Source organism: Myotis daubentonii, chromosome 9, assembly GCF_963259705.1.
Source record: "Myotis daubentonii chromosome 9, mMyoDau2.1, whole genome shotgun sequence".
In the NCBI taxonomy this organism is placed as follows: domain Eukaryota; kingdom Metazoa; phylum Chordata; class Mammalia; order Chiroptera; family Vespertilionidae; genus Myotis; species Myotis daubentonii.
This window is the reverse complement of record NC_081848.1, coordinates 24,718,429-24,741,686: the sequence shown is the minus strand read 5'-3', so window position 1 is coordinate 24,741,686 and position 23,258 is coordinate 24,718,429. Positions and strand designations below refer to the sequence as shown.

At 47.2% G+C, this 23,258-nt stretch overlaps 1 protein-coding gene across 3 annotated transcripts in view; it reads left to right on the top strand.

Annotated features, from left to right (window-relative positions):
* The first annotated feature begins 401 nt into the window (after positions 1-401).
* Positions 402-23,258, top strand: part of PANX1 (pannexin 1) — a 102,984-nt gene continuing 80,127 nt past the window's right edge. For all 3 annotated transcript variants that reach the window (XM_059708128.1, XM_059708129.1, XM_059708130.1), the window contains exon 1: positions 402-1,169. In XM_059708128.1, the coding sequence (XP_059564111.1) occupies positions 989-1,169 (181 nt within the window). In that variant the 5' untranslated portion in view covers positions 402-988. The remainder of the gene's footprint in view (positions 1,170-23,258) is intronic.

Below are 23,258 nucleotides of genomic sequence, written 5' to 3'. Positions count from 1 at the left end.
TTTCTGTAAGTGGTTCCGAATCTGCTTTACCCCAACATCCACTCATCCTCGGTCACCCCTCTGCGGGCTCCCAGCCCAAGGCTCCGACAAGGTACGCAGGAGAAGCTCCACTGCGCAGCAGTCACATCAAGACTCACGACCTGTGCTCCCTGCCACTCGGAGCTCCTGGAACGGCCCAGGGCTCCCTCTGCCCCCACACGCTCAGTCTACACCGCGCGATCGCCTCTGTTGCTCTCTGAAGCATTCGCAGCTCCTTTTGACCTGAATCATCAGGTGGAAATGTTGGGGGTGGGACGTAAAAGTGGGCCATTCTGTCCACCGCGTAAGGGGTTGCTTTTCAGAAATGTTTTCAAAACTTCCGGGTGCCCAGAAGTGGGAGGATGAGGATGGGAGGAGCGCGAGAAGGATCAGACTGAGGTCCTTCTCTGGAAGGGAAGATCTCTTTGGGGATGTAGATGCCCGGGTCGCGGGATGCTGCCGTGCCCCTCCGCCCCGCGTCACCGCGGTTTCCGGAAACTCCACGCCCCCCGGTCCTCCGTCTCCCTCCGGATTCCGGAAAAGCGCAGCCGAGCGGGCTAAGCGCGCTGGCCGGCCTGGAAGCAGCGTCCGCCGCCGAGCAGAGCGGAGGGGCCGGGCAAGAGCGAAGCGCTTTGTTCCCTGGTTGATTCCCGCGCCTCCGGGCAGCGGAGAGGCGCGGAGCCTGGGTGGCGCGCGCGTTGCGGGGACCTGCGCGGGCCGAGCGCGCGGGGGCGGGTCTGCGCGGCGGCGGCGGAGCGCGCAGAGCTCGTGCGTCCAGCGGAGGCGCCGGCAGCCGCGCGCGCCGAGGCACAAAGGCTGGTGTGGAAGCCACTGGCGAGGCGGCAAAAGGAAAGCGAAAGCCTCGGCGGGGCCGGGGCCGGAGAGAAGGCGCCGCGCGGCGCTCTCAACGCCGGCAGTTCCCGGGGCTGCCCTCCGGGGCCTGACGGGCCGAGCCCGGCGCGCCGCGGCCATGGCCATCGCCCACCTGGCCACCGAGTACGTGTTCTCGGACTTCTTGCTGAAGGAGCCCTCGGAGCCCAAGTTCAAGGGGCTGCGGCTGGAGCTGGCCGTGGACAAGATGGTCACGTACATCGCCGTGGGGCTGCCCCTGCTGCTCATCTCGCTGGCCTACGCGCAGGAGATCTCCATCGGTAGGGCCCGGGGCGGGAGGGGCGTGGCGGGCGGTGGGCCGCGCGGAGCCGGCATTCTGGGAGATGCCGGGGCCCGAGACGTGATTCTCCCCTGTGCCCCTGGCAGTGCTCACTGCTGAGCTGCGTGAACGTGAGGAAGAAAGGTAGCCCCGGTTTTCTGGTCTGAAGCATTCCTTGTCCACGGGGACTTCATTTGTGCCCCTTGTGGACTCTGCTCGCATCCTCCCATCCTTACTCCTCAGTTGTGTCTGCTGCGCCCTGCTGATCCCGACGGTGGCCTCGTATTCAGTTCCACTCTTATGACCGGCGCCCTTGCCACCAGAACAGCTGTCCCCCGCCTTGTCCCTACACGCATTCGTGTTGTCATCTCAGATTTTGTGCCAGAGAAGTCCCTGCGTGGCTGAACGTTGGCTATGGAGACAAGTGCTCCGTGAAAAGTTATTTTATCCCTTTGTTAACTTATTTTAACTGATATTTACTGAAACTTTGGGGCTGCAGGATTGTGAATGATAGGACATACCTGTGGCTGGCAGGTAATAGACAGATACCAACATCCTCCACGTAGATGTTCTTATTATGAATGAGATGAGCGAGTCCCCTTCATGTAAATTCTCACTTGATCATAATAACAGTTCTGTGAGACTCGAAAGTCTGGTGGTTTGGGCAGGATCACAGCTCTTCTGGCTTTCAGCACAGGAGAGAGTGTTTGAGTCAACAGGAAAGCGTGTATGACGGACAGCTGGAGACAGGTGCGGGTGGGGGCGCAGAGGCTGGTGGAGCTGGACCTATGTGAGAGGTTGGGCCGGCCCTGAGCCTTGGAGCGTGGGTGGGATTTGGATAAGCAGAGGTGAGAGCTTTGCCAAGATGCTGAGATGGCAAAAAATGTTATCTGTTCCTGGAAGCGGGGAGACCGTGGCGGTTCTAGCCGAGGCAGGAGAATTAGTCAGGGTTCCTGGAATAGGAGAGTGATGGAGGCCTGAGTTACTTAGAACAGAGGTGTACAGACTTGAAGGCTTAAAAAGCACTAAGTTCTTATTTGAACAAAGGATGGACCCGTTGAAAACAGCACTTAATAAATAATAGCCCGCCCTGACCGGTTTGGCTTAGTGGATAGAGCGTCGGCCTGCGGACTGAAGGGTCCCAGGTTCGATTCCAGCCAAGGGCATGTACCTTGGTTGCGGGCACATCCCCAGTAGGAGGTGTGTAGGAGGCAGCTGATCGGTGTTTCTCTCTCATTGATGTTTCTAGCTCTCTATCCCTCTCCCTTCCTCTCTGTAAAAAAATCAATAAAGTATATTTAAATATATATATATTAAAAAATAACAATAATAGCCTGATGGTGGCATATAGGGTCTGTGGAGGAGGGGAGAGTGGGGTTAGGGAGGCTGGGTGCCGCAAGATGGGGCATCAGTTGAGGTCTTGTGCATGTATGGAGGCCAAGAGTGTAAGAGGATGGGAAGGAGTGATTTCTGAGAGATGGAGGAGCATCATGCAGCACTTGAGTACCTCATTTTTAGTAGGACACGAAGGGCAGAGACAGGTCAGAGTTTTGGAAAGGCTGCAGGCCTGGGTGAGGGGAGAGTAGTGTTTTTGTTGAAGGAAATAGTGCAGTGGTTCTCAACCTTCTGGCCTTTTAAATACAGTTCCTCATGTGACCCAACCATAGAATTATTTTTGTTGCTACTTCATAACTGTAATGTTGCTACTGTTATGAATCATAATGTAAATATCTGATATGCAGGATGGTCTTAGGCAACCCCTGTGAAAGGGTCGTTCGACCGCCAAAGGGGTCGTGACCCACAGGTTGAGAACCGCTGAAATAGTGAATTGAGCGAAGAGTTGATTAGAAAAGGGTTAGGATGCGTTTGATTTGGGCACGAAGTTGTTCAGCTTCTCAGGAAGTTGCCAAATTCGCTGTGGAAAAATAAGTGTGCCGTTTTCCCTGTCTCTGGGTAGGCATAGCCACGGGGTTCCTTCCCTTCCACCTTCCAGATGGCCGGCTGCTGAGGCTTCCAGCAGGAAGGAAAACCACTGACTAGCATGGGTCCTGGAGATAGTCTCTCCCTGCAGCAAATGCTCCTTGAGTATGAGTGCACCAGCTGTGGGCTGGACCCAGGGCTGGGCACCGAGGACCCAGGTGTAAAGGAGTCATCGTCGCTGTCATGGAGGAGCAACAAACAGTCTTGGGCACCTGATGCCAGGAGGGAGGAGTTGGTTACCATCCTGACCACATATTAGAGGGGCACCTAGGGTACCTGCACCAGTAATGCTGTAGACTCATCCACATTGATGGGTTGTCTGAGAGGCATTTAGTTGGCATTGGTGGTGGGTTTATGCAGCCAGGGCGTGGCCTTAGGCTGTTTGCATAGCAATGCCGGGGGTTGAGGGGACATGAAAGGAGTCTGAGGCATGGTCCTCTCTTCGCCCTGCAGGAGTTTACCATCCACTGGAACAGACATGCTGACAGGTAACATCATCCAGTTGTGCGTGATTCAGTGACAAGAGAGTGTAGAGCTCCAGGCACCAGGCAGGGGAAGGCTGGCCGGGACTTGGCTAAAGAGCTGCCGAGCAGACAGACTCCCATGTCTTCTCAAATGCTTCAGGACCCCCAAGGGCAGGACAGGCATATAGGATGAAGCCATCAGGACCAGGGAAGACCTGTCAAGCTCAGAGCACGTCAGATAAAGCCAGAAGAAAGGCTCAGGAGAGAAGAGGAGAGGGACATACATTAGTACCTGGAGTTGGTACAGTGGCGTCGTGTCCCGCAGCATGTTGTTTTACGCACACTAGATTTTGTACAAAAAACAAACAAAGCAATAAAGGAGAACAACAACAACCACAAGAGAGAGGAGTAGTTTAAATGAGGCAGACGCTCTTGCGCACCCCTTTGGGGAGTGAGCACTGGCCCAGAGTGTGAAATAGGCCTGCAGACTTTAAACCTGGCTTCATCCTCCCTCTCATGAGAGGTGCACCCTGCCTCCCTGGTGCCTGGGGTAGCCTTTCGTTGTCGTACACTGTGCATTGCATTATAACCTGTCCCTGTGGCTGCCTCACCTACAAGGTACTTCATTTGTCTTCTGTTGGTCCTTGAAGCTGGCCAGTGGGGAGAGGGGGCTGTAAAGGTTAGAGAGAGAATGGCCTCATATGGTAAAACATACTGGGTGTCACATTAAAGGCTGCTTCTCAGCCTTTGGCCCATTTTCTCATTAGTTCAGTTCACAGGGTTCCTTTCAGAAAAGAGGGACAGAACCTGCCCAGGCCTTAGAGACCAGTGGGCAGAGCAGCAAGCGGACCTTTAGGCTCTGCTGGGTGCCCGCATTGTGGCTGCAGGTGAGTCCACTCCATGGAGATTCTGGCCCCTCCGCCTCCCACAGCAGCTCACACAGGCCTAGTGTGGAGGCTGCAGGGAGACAGTTCTGTGCCACAAAAGGACCCTCATTTCTTTTTTTTTTTTTTTAATTAAATCTTTATTGTTCAGATTATTACATTTGTTCCTCTTTTTTTCCCCCCCATAACTCCCCTCCTCCCAGTTCCCGCCCCACCCTCCGCCCTCACTCCCCACCCACTGTCCTCATCCATAGGTGCACGATTTTTGTCCAGTCTCTTCCCACATCTCCCACACCCCTTTCCCCCCCAAGAATAGTCAGTCCATTCCCTTTCTATGTCCCTGATTCTATTATAATCAACAGTTCATTCTGTTCATCAGATTATTTATTCACTTGATTCTTAGATTCACTTGTTGATAGATGCATATTTGTTGTTCATAATTTGTATCTTTACCTTTTTCTTCCTCTTCCTCTTCTTAAAGGATACCTTTCAGCATTTCATATAATCCTGGTTTGGTGCTGATGAACTCCTTTAGCTTTTCCTTATCTGTGAAGCTCTTTATCTGACCTTCAATTCTGAATGATAGCTTTGCTGGATAAAGTAATCTTGGTTGTAGGTTCTTGGTATTCATCACTTTGAATATTTCTTGCCACTCCCTTCTGGCCTGCAAAGTTTCTGTTGAGAAATCAGCTGACAGTCGTATGGGTATTCCCTTGTAGGTAACTGAGTTTCTTTCTCTTGCTGTTTTTAAGATTCTCTCTTTATCTTTTGCTCTTGGCATTTTAATTATGATGTGTCTTGGTGTGGTCCTCTTTGGATTCCTTTTGTTTGGGGTTCTCCGCGCTTCTTGGACCTGTAAGTCCATTTCTTTCACCAGGTGGGGGAAGTTTTCTGTCATTATTTCTTCAAATAGGTTTTCAATATCTTGCTCTCTCTCATCTTCTGGCACCCCTATAATTCTGATGTTGGTACGCTTGAAGCTGTCCCAGAGGCTCCTTACACTATCCTCGCATTTTTGGATTCTTTTTTCATTTTGCTTTTCCGGTTGGATGTTTTTTGCTTCCTCGCATTTCAAATCATTGACTTGATTCTTGCGCTCCTCTGGTCTGCTGTCAGGCGTCTGTATAATATTCGTTATTTCAGTCCGTGTATGCTTAATTTCTAGTTGGTTCCCCAATATAAGATCGAGGGTCTTATTAGTTTTCGTGTAGATCTCATTAAGTTTATCGGCAGCTTCTAAACAGTTCTTGAGAGACCTTAAAAGTGTGGTTCTGAACTCTATATCTTCCATTGACAATTTTGTCCTGTTTCTTTGTCTCCGCATTTTGTTATGCTTCCTTGGTGCACCCCCTAGTGGTCTTTGTTCGCAGCCTTATAGTTAAATCTTGATTGTTGTAGCTAATTCCAGGGAGGGTTTGACCTCCAGGCCAAGTGGCTATGAGAATCAGCTGTGTCAGCAGTGAGAGAACTTCTGTCCTCTAGGGAGGTGCTAATCTAGCCTTTGCCTGAGGCTATCCGGCAAATGCCTCTGTGCAGGGCTTGGGCAGGGCAGGTCGCACAGGATCAACAGGGTGGGCCGGAGAGAGCAGTTATGGCGGCTCTCAGTCCTGTCCCCAGGGGCTCTGCCTCTCTGAGTCCCAGCACCCGCTGGAAAGCTGGGAGAGAAAGCTGTACTCGCTCTGACCGAAGCCAGACAGTCCCGCTTCTCCCGTTTGAGTCTGGGTCCCTAAAGACTCGCCCAGATCTGGAGCTCAGAGTCTGCGACTCCCTCCCGATTGAAAACGCCAACCGAGCCCTCCGCCGCCAGCCCGCTCCGCGCACTCCGCACCTCAGAATTTGACTTCAGCACTGCGCCTCCTCTGAGTGTCCGTGTGCGTTTCTCTTTCCTCCTAGTTGTAGGACACAATTCTGGACAGCAGGATTTGGTCCCTTTGGGTTAGCTATGCTCTGCTGCTGTCATTGTAGGCAGGCGCTGGGCCAGCCTCAGAGAGCCAAAGGACAGATATAACTGCAGCTGCTTCAGATCCTACGGGTTTGGTTACCGTTTCCCTTGTGCTTTCTCCATCTGAGTCAGCAGCCAGGTGGCTTAAGTCATCTGCTCTGTTGCGCCCGAATTTAGGCACATCTTTGGGAACATGTTTAGGCTTCTTTTCAGCATGTACTGGACGGTAAAGCTGGTTGATTTTTTTCAGGGCACCTGTAAGAATGGGCTAATATTTAGGGTCTCAGAGCATAGCCCCCGTAACAGCACACTCTCAATTCATACTTAAAGCCAAAGAGCCCAGAGAGCCGCCTGGCCCCTTCCAGAAGGATACCTGCTGTCCAGAGAGGCTGCTGATGTGCGTGTGGATCTCTTTGTTAACTTTTTGTTGTATTTTTATTGTATAAATAGTACCTACATATTGCGTACAAATAGTCTCATGCCAAAGGAGTCATAAACTTCCTTCATCACATGCTAGAGGTGACCACTGTGTAGAGACCTGTGCAGCCTTAATGTCCCCTTTGTCTGCATTAATAAAACCTGCACATGTTGTTGTTTTTTTTTTTTAAGCAAATTGAGTTATATTTGCATTTTCTCACTTAATATTAGTGGCTTGCATTTTCTCACTTAATATTTTGGATAGCATTCTGTGTCAGTGCATAAGGGTCACCTCACTATTTTTTAATAGTCAGGCAGCATATTCTATAGCCTAGTATATTCTTATCATAATTCTTCTAAGAACTCCCCTAGTGAGGTACATGTAGGTTCTTTCAAAATGTCTACTATTACAAATGAAGCTTGTGTGTGTGTGTGTGTGTGTGTGTGTGTGTGTAAATCTTTGTAAAAGTTCCCTCCTCCCAACATTGAAAGGGAAAGGGAGAGAGCAGTATCATTTCCCTGAAGGATAAAACCATCTTCCAGGATAGTTTGCATTCCCGAGTTTTTATTTCAAGTAACTAGGAAAAAATGCTGCCTTGTATACCCCCCACCTCTCACTCCTGCTAAAGGCGACTCTATCAGAAGATTGGAGGAGGCGTTTTGATGTGCTCCTGGTTTTAAGAAAGCAAAATTGCAACTTTCGGTGGTGGATTCCCTGATGTGTTCCCAGAGCACACTGTCAATTTCCTTCCTGACACTGAAGTTGCAGTTAGGTAATTATTTGTATTATTTGTTGAATAGTGTTTCCCCACCAGACTGTACTTTCATTAGGGACACCTGTCCTCTATTGGGCTCACTGCTCTGTCCATAGCTTTTAGCAGAAAACTGATACATTGTAGACATTCAATAGAGGGTGCAAATGAAAAGAATTATCGGGAGTGTCAGTAGCATTTTGGGATTTTCTATAAGGTGTGATTAATAGAGCAAGGAATATGAATTGATAGATAATAGCAAACATTTAGTAATGGTGAGATCAATTTAAAAATATATTAGAACTTACCCAGTAGCATTTGTTTTGTTTCAGTACATACTGTTACCTGACTTTAAAAGACCCAGTGAGCCTGGCTGATGTGGTTTAGTAATTGAGCATGAGGTCACAGGAGGTCACAGTTCGATTCCCAGTCGGGCATGCAGGAGGCAGCCGATCAATGATTCTCTCTCATCATTCATGTTTCTTCTATCTCTCTCTTCCTTCCTCTCTCTGAAATAAATTAAAAAAAAACACACACATAAAAATACCTTAAAAGACCCAGTGAATTACAAGATTCACCTATATATATAAAACCCTAAGGGACTCTTCTGACTGAACAACCGCTTGACCAGTTGCTATGATGCTCACTGACCACCAGGGAGCAGACGCTCAATGCAGGAGCTGCCCCCTGGTGGTCACTGTGCTCCCACAGCCAACCTCCTGTGGCCCCTCCCCCCTGCCAGCCGCCCCCCCCCCCCCCAATAGGCCTCCATCGCCAGCCAGGCCGAGGGACCCCACCCATGCATGAATTCATGCACCGGGCCTCTAGTATTTAATGATTTACTTCTCCCTTTTTCTGTCACCCCACCCCACCATCTCAAGAAAAAAGGAAGAAAAGAAAATGAGGCTGTGGAAAATATTCTGTTATTTCAAAATAGTTGGAATTCCCATCTGCAGCAAAAACCAAACATACGTCTCAGAACCTTTGCAGAAGCTAGGTTTGGATTAGTGACATCCTTTCAAAAAACCATGCCAACCCCATCCTTCCCTGCAGAATGCATCCTTGGACCACTTTCTTCTCAAAGCCCTGACTGCGGCAGTAAGAGTTTGGGCTGAGTGGAGAAGGGGAGGCAGTTTGGAAGCACTGGGCCTGGTGAAGCGAGGTGGGCACAATTGTGTGTCTGGGGTTACAGAGGGAATTTCCCAGAGACTTTTAATTTGACAAATGTCTGTGTCTTTGTGGTCAAGATCAGACAGTAAGAAGACATTAAATTAAAGCCCTGCTTTTTTTTTTTTTTTTTTGACACACCCCAATTTTGGTCTCTTCCTCAGAGGTAACTACTGTTTTTGTTTTGTTTTGTTTTTGTTGTTGTTTTGTGTGTATGTTTCCTTTTACACTGCTCTATGTTCCTAAGGAAAAATTTGATTTTATTAGTGCTTACCATTACTAAATTTTTAACACGTATTCTGCCATATATTAAAAATTTGCAATTGTTCATTTGCTGTAATATGTCCTGGAGATATTTTCATGTCAGTGTGTTTAAATCTGCCTCATTTTGTTGAGATGTGGCATAATCTTCCATAGTATGACTATGGAGAATTTAACCATTCCGCTAAAGGACATGCAGGTTCATGCCACTTTTTCTCACTGCACACATGGGTCAGTGAGCATCCCCAGATGTGCTTCCTCATTGGGAATGGGAAACTTTTTGTTCTCAGGAGCATGGGACACTCTTAAATTTTATTGGAGATTCCAAAGAGCTTTTGTTTGTGTACTCTATCTGCAGGTATCAATCGTATTAGAAATTAAAACTGAGAAATATTTACTTTTTTCATTCATTTGAAATAAGCCTTCTTCCATATTAGCATATATATTTTTATGAAAAAATGACTTCAAAACTAAGACTTAGTAAGAAGAGTGACATTATTTTCCAATTTCACAGATCTCCTTAACGTTTAGCTTAATAAAAGACCACTGCCTTCTCCTATTTGCTTCTCATTCATTTTGTGGCGATAACCCATGTCAGCAGCCTCTGGAAACTCCCCTGTATGCACTAACGAGAGAATAAGGATAAGAAGGCAAATAGCAACCCCGTATTATCATGGAAATAGGTTTAAGGTGATGAACTTCCTGAAAGACTCTGCGGTTCCAGAGCACACTTTGAGAGCCATTACTCTGGGGTCAAACTTGAGGGTGAAGTTTACAGTTAGAGGGTCAACAGGTGTGCACATTTCAGCTTAAAAGGTGCTTCTCATTTCCCTCCGGAATACCAGTTCACACCGCTGTCAGCAGTCAGCATCATTGTTATGATGGAAACGGCATCTCGCTGTTTCAGCTTACAGTTCCGGGCTCCTGAGGTAACAGCAGTGTTCTGGGGCTGCTCTTTCTCTCCAGGCTACTTACTAGTGCCTTGGTCTGGGCGGTTTGATCCCAGAGAGACTGTCAGGTCTTAGCTGGTTACCATTAATTTATGAAATATACCCCTGCCCCAGTATATCTTAATTACCTCTTTTCACCTTTTTTTAAAACTAAAGGTTAAAAAACGTTTCATTCAGAGCCCTCTGTTTCCTATTTAAATTGAGTCAACTAGCAAAACCAGCAAATACCATTTATTAAGAAATGTAAAGATACCTTTTAAAAAATCTTTTTTTTTTAAATGTTACCATGTGGCCCGACCAGTGTTGCTCAGTGGTTGAGCGTCGGCCTGTGAACCAGGAGGTCATGGTTCGATTCCTGGTCAGGGCATATGCCCAGCTTGTGGGCTCAATCCCGTGTTGGGTGTTTAGGAGGTAGCCGATCAATGATTCTCTCATCATTTATGTTTCTCTTTCTTCTTCTCCCTCCCTCTCTGAAATCAATAAAAATATATATTAACAAATAGATAGATAGATAGATAGATAGATAGATAGATAGATAGATAGATAAATGTTAACATCTGGTTCACATCTCATGATGGAATGTAAGGGTTGTCAAAGTTTTCAAAAAGCCTGGTCCCTCCGGTGGACAGTTTACTTTTCAGAGAGTTCTTGCTCAGCTCTACCCAGGCTTGCTGAGTTTCACCTCTCCTCTCTGACAGCTCTAGGTTTTCTTTTGCAAAGAGGTAATGATACCTATTAAGTGGGATAATATATGGAAATGGACCCGACACATGGTTCGTAGCCCGTACATGCTGGTGACGCTGAAACTAGTATGCACTGAGCTTCTGCAGCCTGAAGGAATATGGTGAGCAGCCACGCAAGCTGTGACAGAGACCTCAGGCTTCTCTGCGGTTCTCACTCAGATTCAGGAGTTCTTCCCATGGGCACTTGGAGGCTCAGCCAGGTTGAGTCCGGGTGATGGTGACTGTGACTTGCCTCCCCTCCTCTCTCCAGGGTCCCTTAGAGGGAGGAGCATCCAGGGGCTGATGGTCTTGACACTCTTCTTCTTCAGGCTTTATTCCTTTTAAGTCTCTAAACACCCTAAGCCTTCATGTTATTAGTGCGTTTTCTTTGTTGCACACATTGAAGCGAAAACCAGAACAGGAAAATACGCACTTGGAAGGATTATAGGCACACTCTAAGGACACTATTAATAGTGTGGAACAGCTGTGTGGAGCATGTGTGAGCAGAAGGCATCTCACCTTAGAATCAGCTACGTCCCTTTTAACATGCGGACACGGGACTAAAATTAAGTTATTAGATGCTCTCCAATAGCCTGCATTCTGGTAGACTGCTTCGTGCCCCGTCTTACTGTGATGACTCTTGTTCACCTTTGGTCTCCATTCACTCCTGTCCTCATTCCTTTGGCACTTGCTCCATGAGCGCTGTGCTGTGCACCAGGCCCCATCAGTGAGGAAGGCGGACATGGTCCTGGGAGCTTGCACCCTGGCAGGAGAGATGGCTTCCCAATATTGTAGAGTTCTGGCTGTAAGTGCTTTGGAACAAGCACCGTGGCAGGAGGCTTGTCCGGTCAGAGGCGCTGGGGTGGCTTTCTGAGGAAGCAGCATTTGCTGTTGGGAAGGGGGAAGAGCGAATGGTAGAAAGCAAGCATGTCAAACTTGTGGCCCGCGGGCCGCATGCCTTGTGTAGTTAGCCTGTGTTAGCCTTTGAGTTTGACATGTTTGGTATAAAGAGATTGGAGAGATGGGCAGGGGTCCGATCTTGGAGGGCCCTGTGGGATTTGGATTTTAGGGTTTATCCAGAGCAGACAGAGGGCTTTTGGCTATAAGCGACATAATCAGATATGCATTTTAAAATCTCACCCCAGATACTTTGACAATGGATTGGAGATGTGGGGAGATTACGGAGGGGTTATTGCAGTTAATTTCAGGCTTATTAACTCTGTGCACTTTTTCTCTTCTTTTCTTTTCTTTTTTTATTAAATCTTTATTGTTCAGATTATTACATTTGTTCCTCTTTTTTCCCCCCATAACTCCCCTCCTTCCAGTTCCCACCCCACCCTCCGCCCTCACTCCTCACCCACTGTCCTCATCCATAGGTGCACGATTTTTGTCCAGTCTCTTCCCGCATCTCCCACACCCCTTTCCCCCCCAAGAATAGTCAGTCCATTCCCTTTCTATGTCCCTGATTCTATTATAATCAACAGTTCATTCTGTTCTTCAGATTATTTATTCACTTGATTCTTAGATTTACTTGTTGATAGATGCATATTTGTTGTTCATAATTTGTATCTTTACCTTTTTCTTCTTCCTCTTCTTAAAGGATACCTTTCAGCATTTCATATAATACTGGTTTGGTGGTGATGAACTCCTTTAGCTTTTCCTTATCTGTGAAGCTCTTTATCTGACCTTCAATTCTGAATGATAGCTTTGCTGGATAAAGTAATCATGGTTGTAGGTTCTTGGCATTCATCACTTTGAATATTTCTTGCCACTCCCTTCTGGCCTGCAAGGTTTCTGTTGAGAAATCAGCTGACAGTCGTATGGGTATTCCCTTGTAGGTAACTGAGTTTCTTTCTCTTGCTGCTTTTAAGATTCTCTCTTTGTCTTTTGCTCTTGGCATTTTAATTATGATGTGTCTTGGTGTGATCCTCTTTGGATTCGTTTTGTTTGGGGTTCTCTGCGCTTCCTGGACTTGTAAGGCTATTTCTTTCACCAGGTAGGGGAAGTTTTCTGTCATTATTTCTTCAAATAGGTTTTAAATATCTTGCTGCCTCTCATCTTCTGGCAACCCTATAATTCTGATGTTGGTACGCTTGAAGCTGTCCCAGAGGCTCCTTGCACTATCTTCGTATTTTCGGATTCTTTTTTCATTTTGCTTTTCTGGTTGGGTGTTTTTTGCTTCTTCGCATTTCAAATCTTTGACTTGATTCTTGCGCTCCTCTGGTCTGCTGTTGGGAGTCTGTATAGTATTCTTTATTTCAGTCAGTGTATGCTTAATTTCTAGTTGGTTCTTTATCATAACATCAAGGGTCTCATTAGATTTCTTGTAGTTCTCATTAAGTTTATCGGCGGCTTCTAAACAGTTCTTGAGAGACCTTAAAAGTGTGGTTCTGAACTCTATATCTTCCATTGACAATTTTGTCCTGTTTCTTTGTCTCCGCATTTTTTATGCTTTCTTGGTGCACCCCCTAGTGGTCTTTGTGCGCAGTCTTGTTGTAGTTAAGCCTTGATTGTTGTAGTTAATACTGTGGGGATTTGACCTCCAGGCCAACTGGCTGTGAGAGTCAGCTGTGTTTGCAGTGGGAAAACTTCTGTCCTCTGAGGAGGTGCTAATCTAGCCTTTGCCTGAGGCTATCCGGCAAATTGCTCTGTGCAGGGCTTAGCATTAGGAATGACTGCCTAAGTGCAAGGTGAGTAGCAACATTTCCCTCAGGACCAACCCCTCCAACTGTTCACCTCCAGGGCCCAGGTCAGGCCCCTGGAGCTGCAGCTTTGCCCGGCCCCTCAACAGACAGGGCTTCCTGCTCTGCCAGATGATGAAAGCCAACTATGAGACCCACCTAGGACCTGGCTCCCACACTGGACCTGGCTCATTCCCGCCAGACACGCCTTCTTCCTCAGCGTCCACTGTCCCGGCAGGTCTCACGGGATCAACAGGGCGGGCGGAGCGAGCAGTTATGGCTGCTCTCAGTCCCGTCCCCAGAGGCTCAGCCTCTCAGAGTCCCAGCAACTGCTGCAAACCTCGGAGAGAAAGCTGCCCTCGTGTTCTGACCGATGCCAGACAGTCCCGCTTCTCCCGTGTGAGTCTGGGTTCCCAGAGACTCGCCCGGAACTGGAGCTCAGGGCCTGAGCCTCCCTCCCGATTGAAAACGATAACAGCGCCCTCAGCAACCAGCCCGCTCCGCGCGCACCTCCGTACCTTTGTATTTTCCGCACTGCACCTCCTCTGAGTCTCGGTATGCTGTTCTCTTTCCTTCTAGTTGAAGAATTTTCCCTCAGCCAGCTTTCCTGTGGTTCTGGGTGATGTCCGTTCCGTCTTTTAGTTGTATTTTTGAAGTGGTTGTACGAGGCAGCATTCTCCGGTGTTTACCTATGCCACCATCTTGGTTCTCCAACTCTGTGCACTTTGAGGACAGGACTGTCATATATATCTTGGTCTCCACTATGGTACTTCGTATGGGGCAAGTATTTCATCAGAGTTTATCAGGAGCTGTTGTGGGGATGCCTGGTGCCTCCCGTTTGTCCCAGGATGCTCGAGCTGACTTGGGAAGGACCCGAGCTGGTCACATCCAGCAGCTCTGCTCTGGGGCTCCATGGACACTGCTGAAGCCTGTCCTGGCACAGTGGACACTGAGGAAGAAGGTGTGTCTGGCGGGAATGAGCCAGGTCCAATGTGGGAGCCAGGTCCTAGGTGGGTCTCATAGTTGGCTTTCATCATCTGGCAGAGCAGGAAGCCCTGTCTGTTGAGGGGCTGGGCAAAGCTGCAGCTCCAGGGGCCTGACCTGGGCCCTGGAGGTGAACAGTTGGAGGGGTTGGTCCTGAGGGAAATGTTGCTACTCACCTTGCACTTAGGCAGTCGTTCCTAATATTCCTTCCTCCCTCCTTCCTTAGGACCAACATTAACAGCTACTCTGAGTGTGTGTGTATGAGTGAGTGTGTGTGTGTGTGTGTGTGTGTGTGTGTGTGTGTGTGTAAGACTTTTTTAGAGCAGTTTTAGGTTCACAGCAAAATTGAGGGGAAGCTACCTAGATTTGCCATGTAATCCCTGCCCCCACACATGCATAGCCTTCTCCATGATCAACATCCCCCACCAGAGTCGTACATTCTGTGGGGTTGGAAAAAAGCATAATGACATGTATCCATCATTTGGTGTCAGAGTATTTTCACTGCCCTGAAGGTCCTCTGTGCTCTGCCTATTCACCCCACCCTGGAGGGGGTGCCTGGTCTGTTAGAGTCACGGCCAGCCCGACCCCCAGTTCAGCACATCATCAGGACCAGGGCTGCAAGGATTGCAGACCTGGGGACATTAAACCAAAGCTCCCCTGCCACCACGCCACCACCCCCACAAACCACCCCCTGCCCCGCCCTGCCAGGCTGTCCTTGCCATTATTACAGAATCCAGTAGGACTTCCCAGCATGTTGTCCCAGGGCGTCCTTTAACTAATCCCAGCTGGACTCTGTTCCAGACGCAAAGTCTGCTTCCTTCATAACATGCTGCCACTCTAAAGTTCCAAGTCTTTACTTGTGCTATTTGCCTATCCTGGGTGCTTTCCTCCCTTCGAATATGAACATCCACCCTGGCTCAGCCATTACCCCCGGATAATTTTTTTTGTCCATAACATTAGTGGTTCATTTCTTGGCTTCCACTGGACTATAAGCTCTCGGAGGACAGGGACCCTGCCTTCTTTCTCTTGAATCCCCCATTTCCCGTGAGGTACCATGTACATAGGAGGTACCCAGTGAATACCGTTGGGGTTGAGTTCAACACCACTGAGTTCTGAGTGCGTCAGGTAGGACATCTGTGCTTTTTTGGTACCATAATAGAGACAGAAAAAAACAGAGCCCTTGGGGAGGGCCGGGTCCTTGGGTCCCTCTGGTAAGCTGCTGGCACAGAGGTCCTATGGCCTTAAATACCAGCTCTGATGATCACGTGAAACCCTGATGGTCACTTTAGAATGTTTTTGTGTTTGCATGACCAGTCTAAATAATGGGAACAGTCATTTGAAGTTCTTTTCACTTTATTGGAGTCACTAATCATTGACTCAGTACTGAATTTAGATGCTCAAGGCCTCCTCCTACTAAATAGGGTTTCTTTGTTGCAGGAACTACAAAAGCTAGCTGTTAAAAGTGTCAGAGAAAGAACATTCAGCCTAAGAAAAAGTCTTATAAGAGTGTATTTGAGCCAAAATGATGACAGTTGCTGAGAAGCAAAATCTCAATTGAATGAGAAAAATGCTCCCGAGAATGGCAATTTTACAGCTTATTTTATACACTTTAATTAAAGGAGGAGAGGTAAGGGGGGGTGGGGAATACATGAAACCCATTGGTGATATATTAGGGAAACGAGAGAAAGCAAAGAGGGGAACTCACTGAGACTAGATAAAAAGTAAAGTGGAAAAACATACTTCTTTGATACTGGTGAGTTCAGGATAGTTAATGATTAATATTTACAGCACAGAGATGGTATTTAGGCAATAAGATAACAACGAAGGAGTTTGTGGTCTCCCGCTGTGGTGGAAGACTGTGCCTTTGGGATCTGGAGAAGGAGATTACTCTGACATTTCAAAGGTATATTATCTTAAATGCAAAGAGACAGCAGGTAGACATGCTCAATTAAGATAAAGATTGACCTTTGTCAAGGAAGATACTGGCCTATGCCGTGACTACCTGCCATTACTGGCATTTAGTTGGGGAATTTTTATGTTGAGACCATCCTATGAGGTTACTTTCAGTCTCTGTGTTTGTAACACCCACCATTCAGGCCTCTCTTGAGTTTGTCGGCTTTAGCACGTGGCCCCTTTTTGTCACAAAAGGCATCTTTGAGGGAGAGATGATACAAAAGGACTTAGCAAAGTTGGGTCTAGTTTCAGGCTGTGGCCCCATTAAATCTAAGATCCTAGCTATCCAAGGCCCACTGTATGTTCAAGAGTTGTAGAAGATAAGACAAGTAAACCAGTAAGTGCAGGTGAAATTGGAATAATTATAGTGCACTAAGAAAATAATACGGGAGCCCTGTCTCATGTGGCTCAGTTGGTTGGATTGTAGTCCTTACACCAAAAGGTCATAGGTTCAATTCCCAGTCAGGGTACAATCCCAAGTTGCAGGTTTGATTCCCCAATTGGGGTGTGTCGGGGAGGCAACCAATAGATGTTTCTTTTTCACATTGATGTTTCTCTTCCCCTCCCTCCCTCCTTTTCTCCCTTCCCCTCTAAAATCAATGGAAACATATCATCAGGTGAGGATTTTAAAAAAAGAAAATAATACAGGATGTGACAAAGGAGCCCTATATCTTTGTATCTCCAATGCTCATCATAGTATCTGTCACATAGAAATAAAATAATAGCTACCACTGCCCTAGCTGGTTTTGCTCAGTGGATAGAGCATTGGCCTGCAGACCGAAGGGTCCCAGGTTCATTTCCTGTCAAGGGCACATGCCCGGGTTTCAGGCTTGTTCCCCAGTAGGGGGCATGCAGGAGGCAGCCGATCAATGATTCTCTCTCTTCATTGATGTTTCTATCCCTCTTTCCCTCTCCCTTCTTCTCTGAAATCAATAACAAAATATTTTTAAATAATTAAAAAAATAATAGCTACCACGGATTGAGTTCTTACTGTGTGCTGACACGGTGGCCAACATTTCGTTTAATCCTTATAGGAATTCTATGAAGTTTTACAAATGAGCAAATTAGGTTCAAAGAGGCTAAGTAACTTGCTAGCAAGTGAAACGGAAAACCCAATGCCTATTTGCTGGGGTCCAACCCCAGCAGGTCCAGGGGTCCCCAAAGGTGTGGACGGAGTCGGTGAAGAAAGAATGACACGGAGACAGCGTTCAGTTGATCAGCACCCTAGCCAGGATCTCTAGCCAGGATCTCCAGCGAAGTTCTGGTTAGGATCTCCAGCCAGGTTCTGTGTCCATGTTCTCTTGCTAGGTTCTCCAGCCAGGTTCTGTAGCCATGTTCCCTCGCTAGGTTCTCCAGCCAGGTTCAGTCACCAGGTTCTAGTCAGGTTCTCTTGCCAATTTCTGTAGTCAGGTTCAGTCCAGGATCTTTTGCCATGTTCTCTCGCTAGGTTCTGTCTCTAGGTTCTGAGGCCAGTTTCTGTCCAGGATCTTTTGCCATGTTCTGTCTCTAGGTTCTTCTCTAGGTTCTGTGCCTCTTGGTTCTGTCTTCTAAGTTCTGTGTTCTAAGTTCTGACTTGTTACATCTGTATTTATACCAGTTGATTCCAATCCTATCAATCTCTATTCCAAAGGTTAGGGCGTTTCTTATCTCCATTCTAGGGAGTAAAGATTATGTAGCTTAAGCATGATTGTTCGTAGTTAAAGTGATTAATTACCCGCCTGGCACTTAGTTAAGAGGTTTTATTCCCTCCCTAACTTCAGGGGAAAATCCCTACCTGGGGAAACAACCTTTCTCAGAGACCTTGGTTAAAACACATAGTGCCAAGAAGGTGAGCAAACATATTAAGAACAGTATGCCATATATGCCAGGTCCCTTGAAACAGCAAGCATGGACCGGCTCCCGGCACCTATTGGCTATAATGGGATCTTTTAAAAACAATAACCAGGAATAAAAATTCCAGAGCCTCTTTTTATAGATGACCTAATTTTTTTCCTTTAGGCTGAAATTCCTTCCCCATATCTAACTGGACTTTTATGTGTGTTTTTTCACACAGATTAGGCTTCTATGTCAGTGAAGATCACCTGGACAGTAATTTTTTCTAAGCCTTTTTATACTTAAACATGTCTATTAGTTGCCCCTTGGCATTAGATGATTTAATTTTTTTCTTAAGGTGCCCCCCTCCCCCTTTACGGGGGGCAACATCCAATATCTCATGTTCGTTTTGGGATGGTGCCCAGCTTCCCGTTTCCCCTCTTACAATGCAGAAACTAAGACCAATGGTGGAAGTATGACCAGTCTGGAGTTGCCGCAAGGACCTGTTTCCCAGCTCGCACATGTCAGATTCCTGCTGTGACATTTTTGATGATGTAGTTTATTCTCTCTGGTCCTTTTCTTCATGGGCCCAGCCTCCACCCCTACTGGGTGAACTAACTCCATGCCTGCAGTCCCGGCCACCCTGCCAACAGTCTGTCTGCCTCCACACAGAACAGCACTAGCTGCTCTGGGTTAGGTCTTCACACACCAGCCAGTGACCACTTGGGGCTGCCCTTGTTGGCTCTGTGGTTTTTGATGACACTTTTATGAAAGTGAACTTTGGGCCTAGAGCTCAGGACCAGGCTTCTGAGGAGATTGAGGCTGGCCCTCTTCTGCTGCTTCGTGTGTTACTGACAGGCCTTGCATTCCACAGTGCCTGTCCTTCTCCACTCCGCCCTGCCTCCATGCCCTGTCGCTCATGCCCAGGGCATCATCACACTGGGGAAAGAGTAGGGCCACACGCGTGAGATTGTATCGCACCTATACCAAATGTTATCTGTCCGACTTTGGGAGTTAATCTCTCTGAACCTCTATTTCCTCATCTGACAAATGGGACTAAATATGATGACTGGTGCCCTGACGGGCTCTTTTAGTGGACTGAGTGAAAGCATCTAACTAATTCCTATCCAGTCGTAGTAGTTAGTAAATGACAGGCGTTCTCCTTCAGCAGGTGATTCTGTGATGGGAAGTAGCTTCTGTTACCAGCACATAGGGCAGGGATGAGGAACGCCTGGCCCTAGGGCCGTATAAGGCCCGTGAAATCATTGGGTCAGGCCCTTCCAAGGCCTTAGGGGTGAGTTCATTAAGTGTTTGACCAAATATAGCAGGCTAATGGTTAAGTTTATAATGTTGTATGGCCCACGAATGATGTTATAAATATCTGAATGGCCAGCCCTTGGCAGAAAAGAAGTTCCCCACTGCTGCCATAGGGGGATGCCAGGATAATGAGAGTGTCACAGATGCTCATAAGCCTTTTTTCCCATTACCAGCGTGTGAATGGCTTGTGCCACCAAGTAAGAGGATCTGGATGAAGCAAGCTGCAGAGGAGTGTGGCAGGCACACAGTGCCCGCTCACCCCAGGCTCTTCCTCTTGGCTCCGTTTGTTCACGTGCCCTGTTTCGGAAGTGCTCTCTGGTCTTTGTGCATTTTTTATTTTATTTTATTTTATTTTATTTTATTTTATTTTATTTTATTTTATTTTATTTTATTTTAATTTTTTGTGCCTTCCACAGCAGCTCCAACCCCTTCCTTACCACACCCCTTTATCCCACTAGGATGTTTCCATCAGGATTGTTGCTGTTTGGTTAGTGTTCTAGGTTCAAAGTCTGCAGAAGGGGGAGGGGACACCGGTAATAATGTCCACATTAAAATTTTGTAATTAATAAAAATCTGCAGAGATTTTGCATGATATGCCCTAATCTTATAATATCCATAAATTTTGTTAATTTTAGTGCTTCTCCAGAACACTACATTAAAAAAAACAACAACCCACGTAAGTAGTATTATAGTAGAGTTATTTGTGTTGATTTCCCTTCTACCTTCCATCTGACCTTTTGCATTCATCTTCATTTCATGGAACCAGAGTCTTTGGCCTGGACCAGGCTAGGACCCAGAGGTGGTGGGAGAAACTTCAGACAGACGTGTGCTGTGACTGTTTCTTCATATGATCCCTCACCTGGACAATTACAATAGGTCCCTAACTGGTCTCTGCTTCTATTCTTAACCCAAAGGGCCAGTTATTGACATAACATCCAGTGTGAACCTTTTGTTTATTTTATTTTTTTAACAGGCTAAATCCACTTTATTTATTTCTCTTGCATAAAATTATGTGGTGGCCACAGCCAGAGCCTGGGTCCTCTGTGCAGAACCTCTGGTGGGGTCTTTACGAGATGGTCAGTGAATGCCTGAGAGGGAGACTTGGTGAACATGGTCTCTTTCCAGAGGTCGCAGGTGAGATGGCTGTAGGCCTTGGAGGCATCAAAGGTGGCCTTGGCGAAGTTGCCCCGGGTGGCAGTGCTGCCCCTGGCCGAGGTGTAGCAGTCATGGATACCCGCCATCAGCAGCAGCACCTTGGGCACAGGGGCTGAGACGATGCCAGTCCTCGGTGGTGGGGATGAGGTGCACCAGCACAGGGCCACAGCGGCTGGTCACCTTGCAAGGGCTGGTGTGGGGCTTGTTGATCTTGTTCCCCCAGTAGCCTGGCTGCACAGGACAGTAGAGAGCTTGGCCAGGATGGTGGCCCCACAGATGGCAGTGGCTGCTCCCTTTGAACACTTAACACCCAGACAACATGTCCATTATAGTTCCTGATGGCGACAGATGCCTTGAACTGGGTCCTCTCGCCACCATACGTCTGCTTTTGCACCAGCATAATCTTCAAAACCTTGTGCTTGAGGGGTGCCCCCAGGAAAAAGGTCAGTGGCCTCAGATTCCTTGATGGGCAGGGAGAAGGGGTAGATCTCCTCTAGGGACTCGATCTTCATGCCTTCACCAGGCGGCCTAGCTTGGTGACAGAGGTCCACTCCTTGTGCTCAGCCTTGCCTCTGTGAGCTCTACGGACTTACTTGGCCCTGGCCCCGACCAGCCTCGACTTCAGCCCCGTGTGGCTGCTAGATCCTCCATGGAGGCTGCTGCGGCCTCCCATCCCGGGACCAGGGGCCAGGCGCCCTTCCACAGCACTGTGCCATCTGCCATTTGCCGTTTCCTCCGAGAAGACACCAGTGTAAACCTTTTAAAGTGAAAATCAGAAGATGTCTTTGCTTTTAAAATTATTTTGTGTTGATTTTAGGATTGAGCAAATGAGTAACTATGATACAATTGGGAGCTGGAGTTCTCACTGTAAAAGAAGGATGATACAGTCATGGAATAGGAATAGCCAGGAAGAACCCAGTGGTGTTGGATTGGAATAAAAATTGCAGTATAAACACACACACACACTGATTTCCTAGCTGTGTCTTCTGAGAGGGCCTGGGAGCAGTAGTCATGAGTGCATCTAGCATCTTGGTTTTAAACGTTCATTACCCACTAAAAGGAACTGAGGGCTCCTTGGAGAAATAGCGAATGGCAGGGCTGGGACAGGGAGACTGAAAGAGAAGCCCAGAACATCTTGTGCCAGGAAGTGTGAGGAGGGGGGCCTGTCGGAAGGACACAGGATGTACTTTGACACAGTGTGAGCATCCAGATGCACAACAGTAATGGATTATAACGTATTGAAGAACGAGAGACTGAGAGTGCATATTGATACTAAGAAGCAATTGCAGGGGAGGGGAAATTCCTCCTTATAGTAAAACTAGAGGCCCGGTGCACGCACGGGTAGGGTCCCTAGGCCTGGCAGATGATCAGGGCCGATCTATGGGGTGATCAGGGGGCCCTCGCTATCACCCGCCTTGGTGGGCCTGGCACGGCCTGCTCGCTGCACCCCCTCCCCCGTCACTCCCGCTGGTCACCTCCCTCTGTGGGGCAATTGGGGGGGCCCCCGCTGGCACCCGCCTTGGCTGGCCTGGGGCCTGTGGGTTGGGGGCAGCTCTTGCATTGAGTGTCTGCCCCCTGGTGGTCAGTGCGTGTCATAGTGACCGGTCATTCCACTGTTCAGCTGATTTGCATATTAGGCTTTTATTATATAGGATGCCAACTAATAAATGTAGAGAGAAGGATAAAGTTGGAAAATCATCATTTTGCAACCACAGTTGAAAAATAGTGGCTTCAAAAGATAGTGGGGGAAATCTGAATATAGATTACAATATTGTATCAGATTTTTCTGATTTTGTGATTGTATTGGGTTATAGAAGAGAATGTCTTGTTCTTAGAAATAAATACACACTCTGAGAGTAAAGGGTTATGATCTTTGCAACTTACTCTCAAGTGGTTCAGAAAAAGAAAATAATGCGTATATTACCTATGCCTATGCATAGAGAGAGGATATGTGGCAGAATGTTGATAGTGGTTGAATCTAAATGCCAGAGTATATGGCATTTCATTGAAACAGTCTTTTTTAAAGATACTGTGTTTTATGCAGGTTTACAACTTTTATTTATTTCTTCTTTCTGTTTTATTGAGATATAATTGACATATAACATTGTGTAAATTTAAGGTGTACAGCATCATGATTTGACATATGTATTAATGGTGAAATGATTGCCACTATAACGTTAGCTAACACCCCTCACCTCTTATGGTTATAATTTGTGTGTGTGTGAAGAGAACTTTTAAGACCTACTCTCTTAGCAGGTTTCAAATGTACAACCTATTGTTGTTAACTTATAGTCACCATGTTGTACCTTACATCCCGTGACTTACTTTTCTTAGAATTGAAAATTTGTGACTTTTGACCACCTTTGCTCATTCCTTCACCCTCCACCTCCCATCTCTGGCAGCCACCAATCTGTTCCCTGTTTCTAAGAGTTCTGTTTTATTAGCTCAAACATATAAGTGAGATCATGCACTGTTTGTTTTCCTCTGTCTTATTTCACTTACCATAATGCCCTCCTCGTCCATCTGTGTTTACGCAAATGGCAGATTTCCTCTTTTTTATGGTTGCATAGCATTGTAATATTCTTGTAACGTTTTTGTAGGTCTGAAAAAAAAAATCAAAATAACATGTTTTAAAAAGAGACGAGGTAA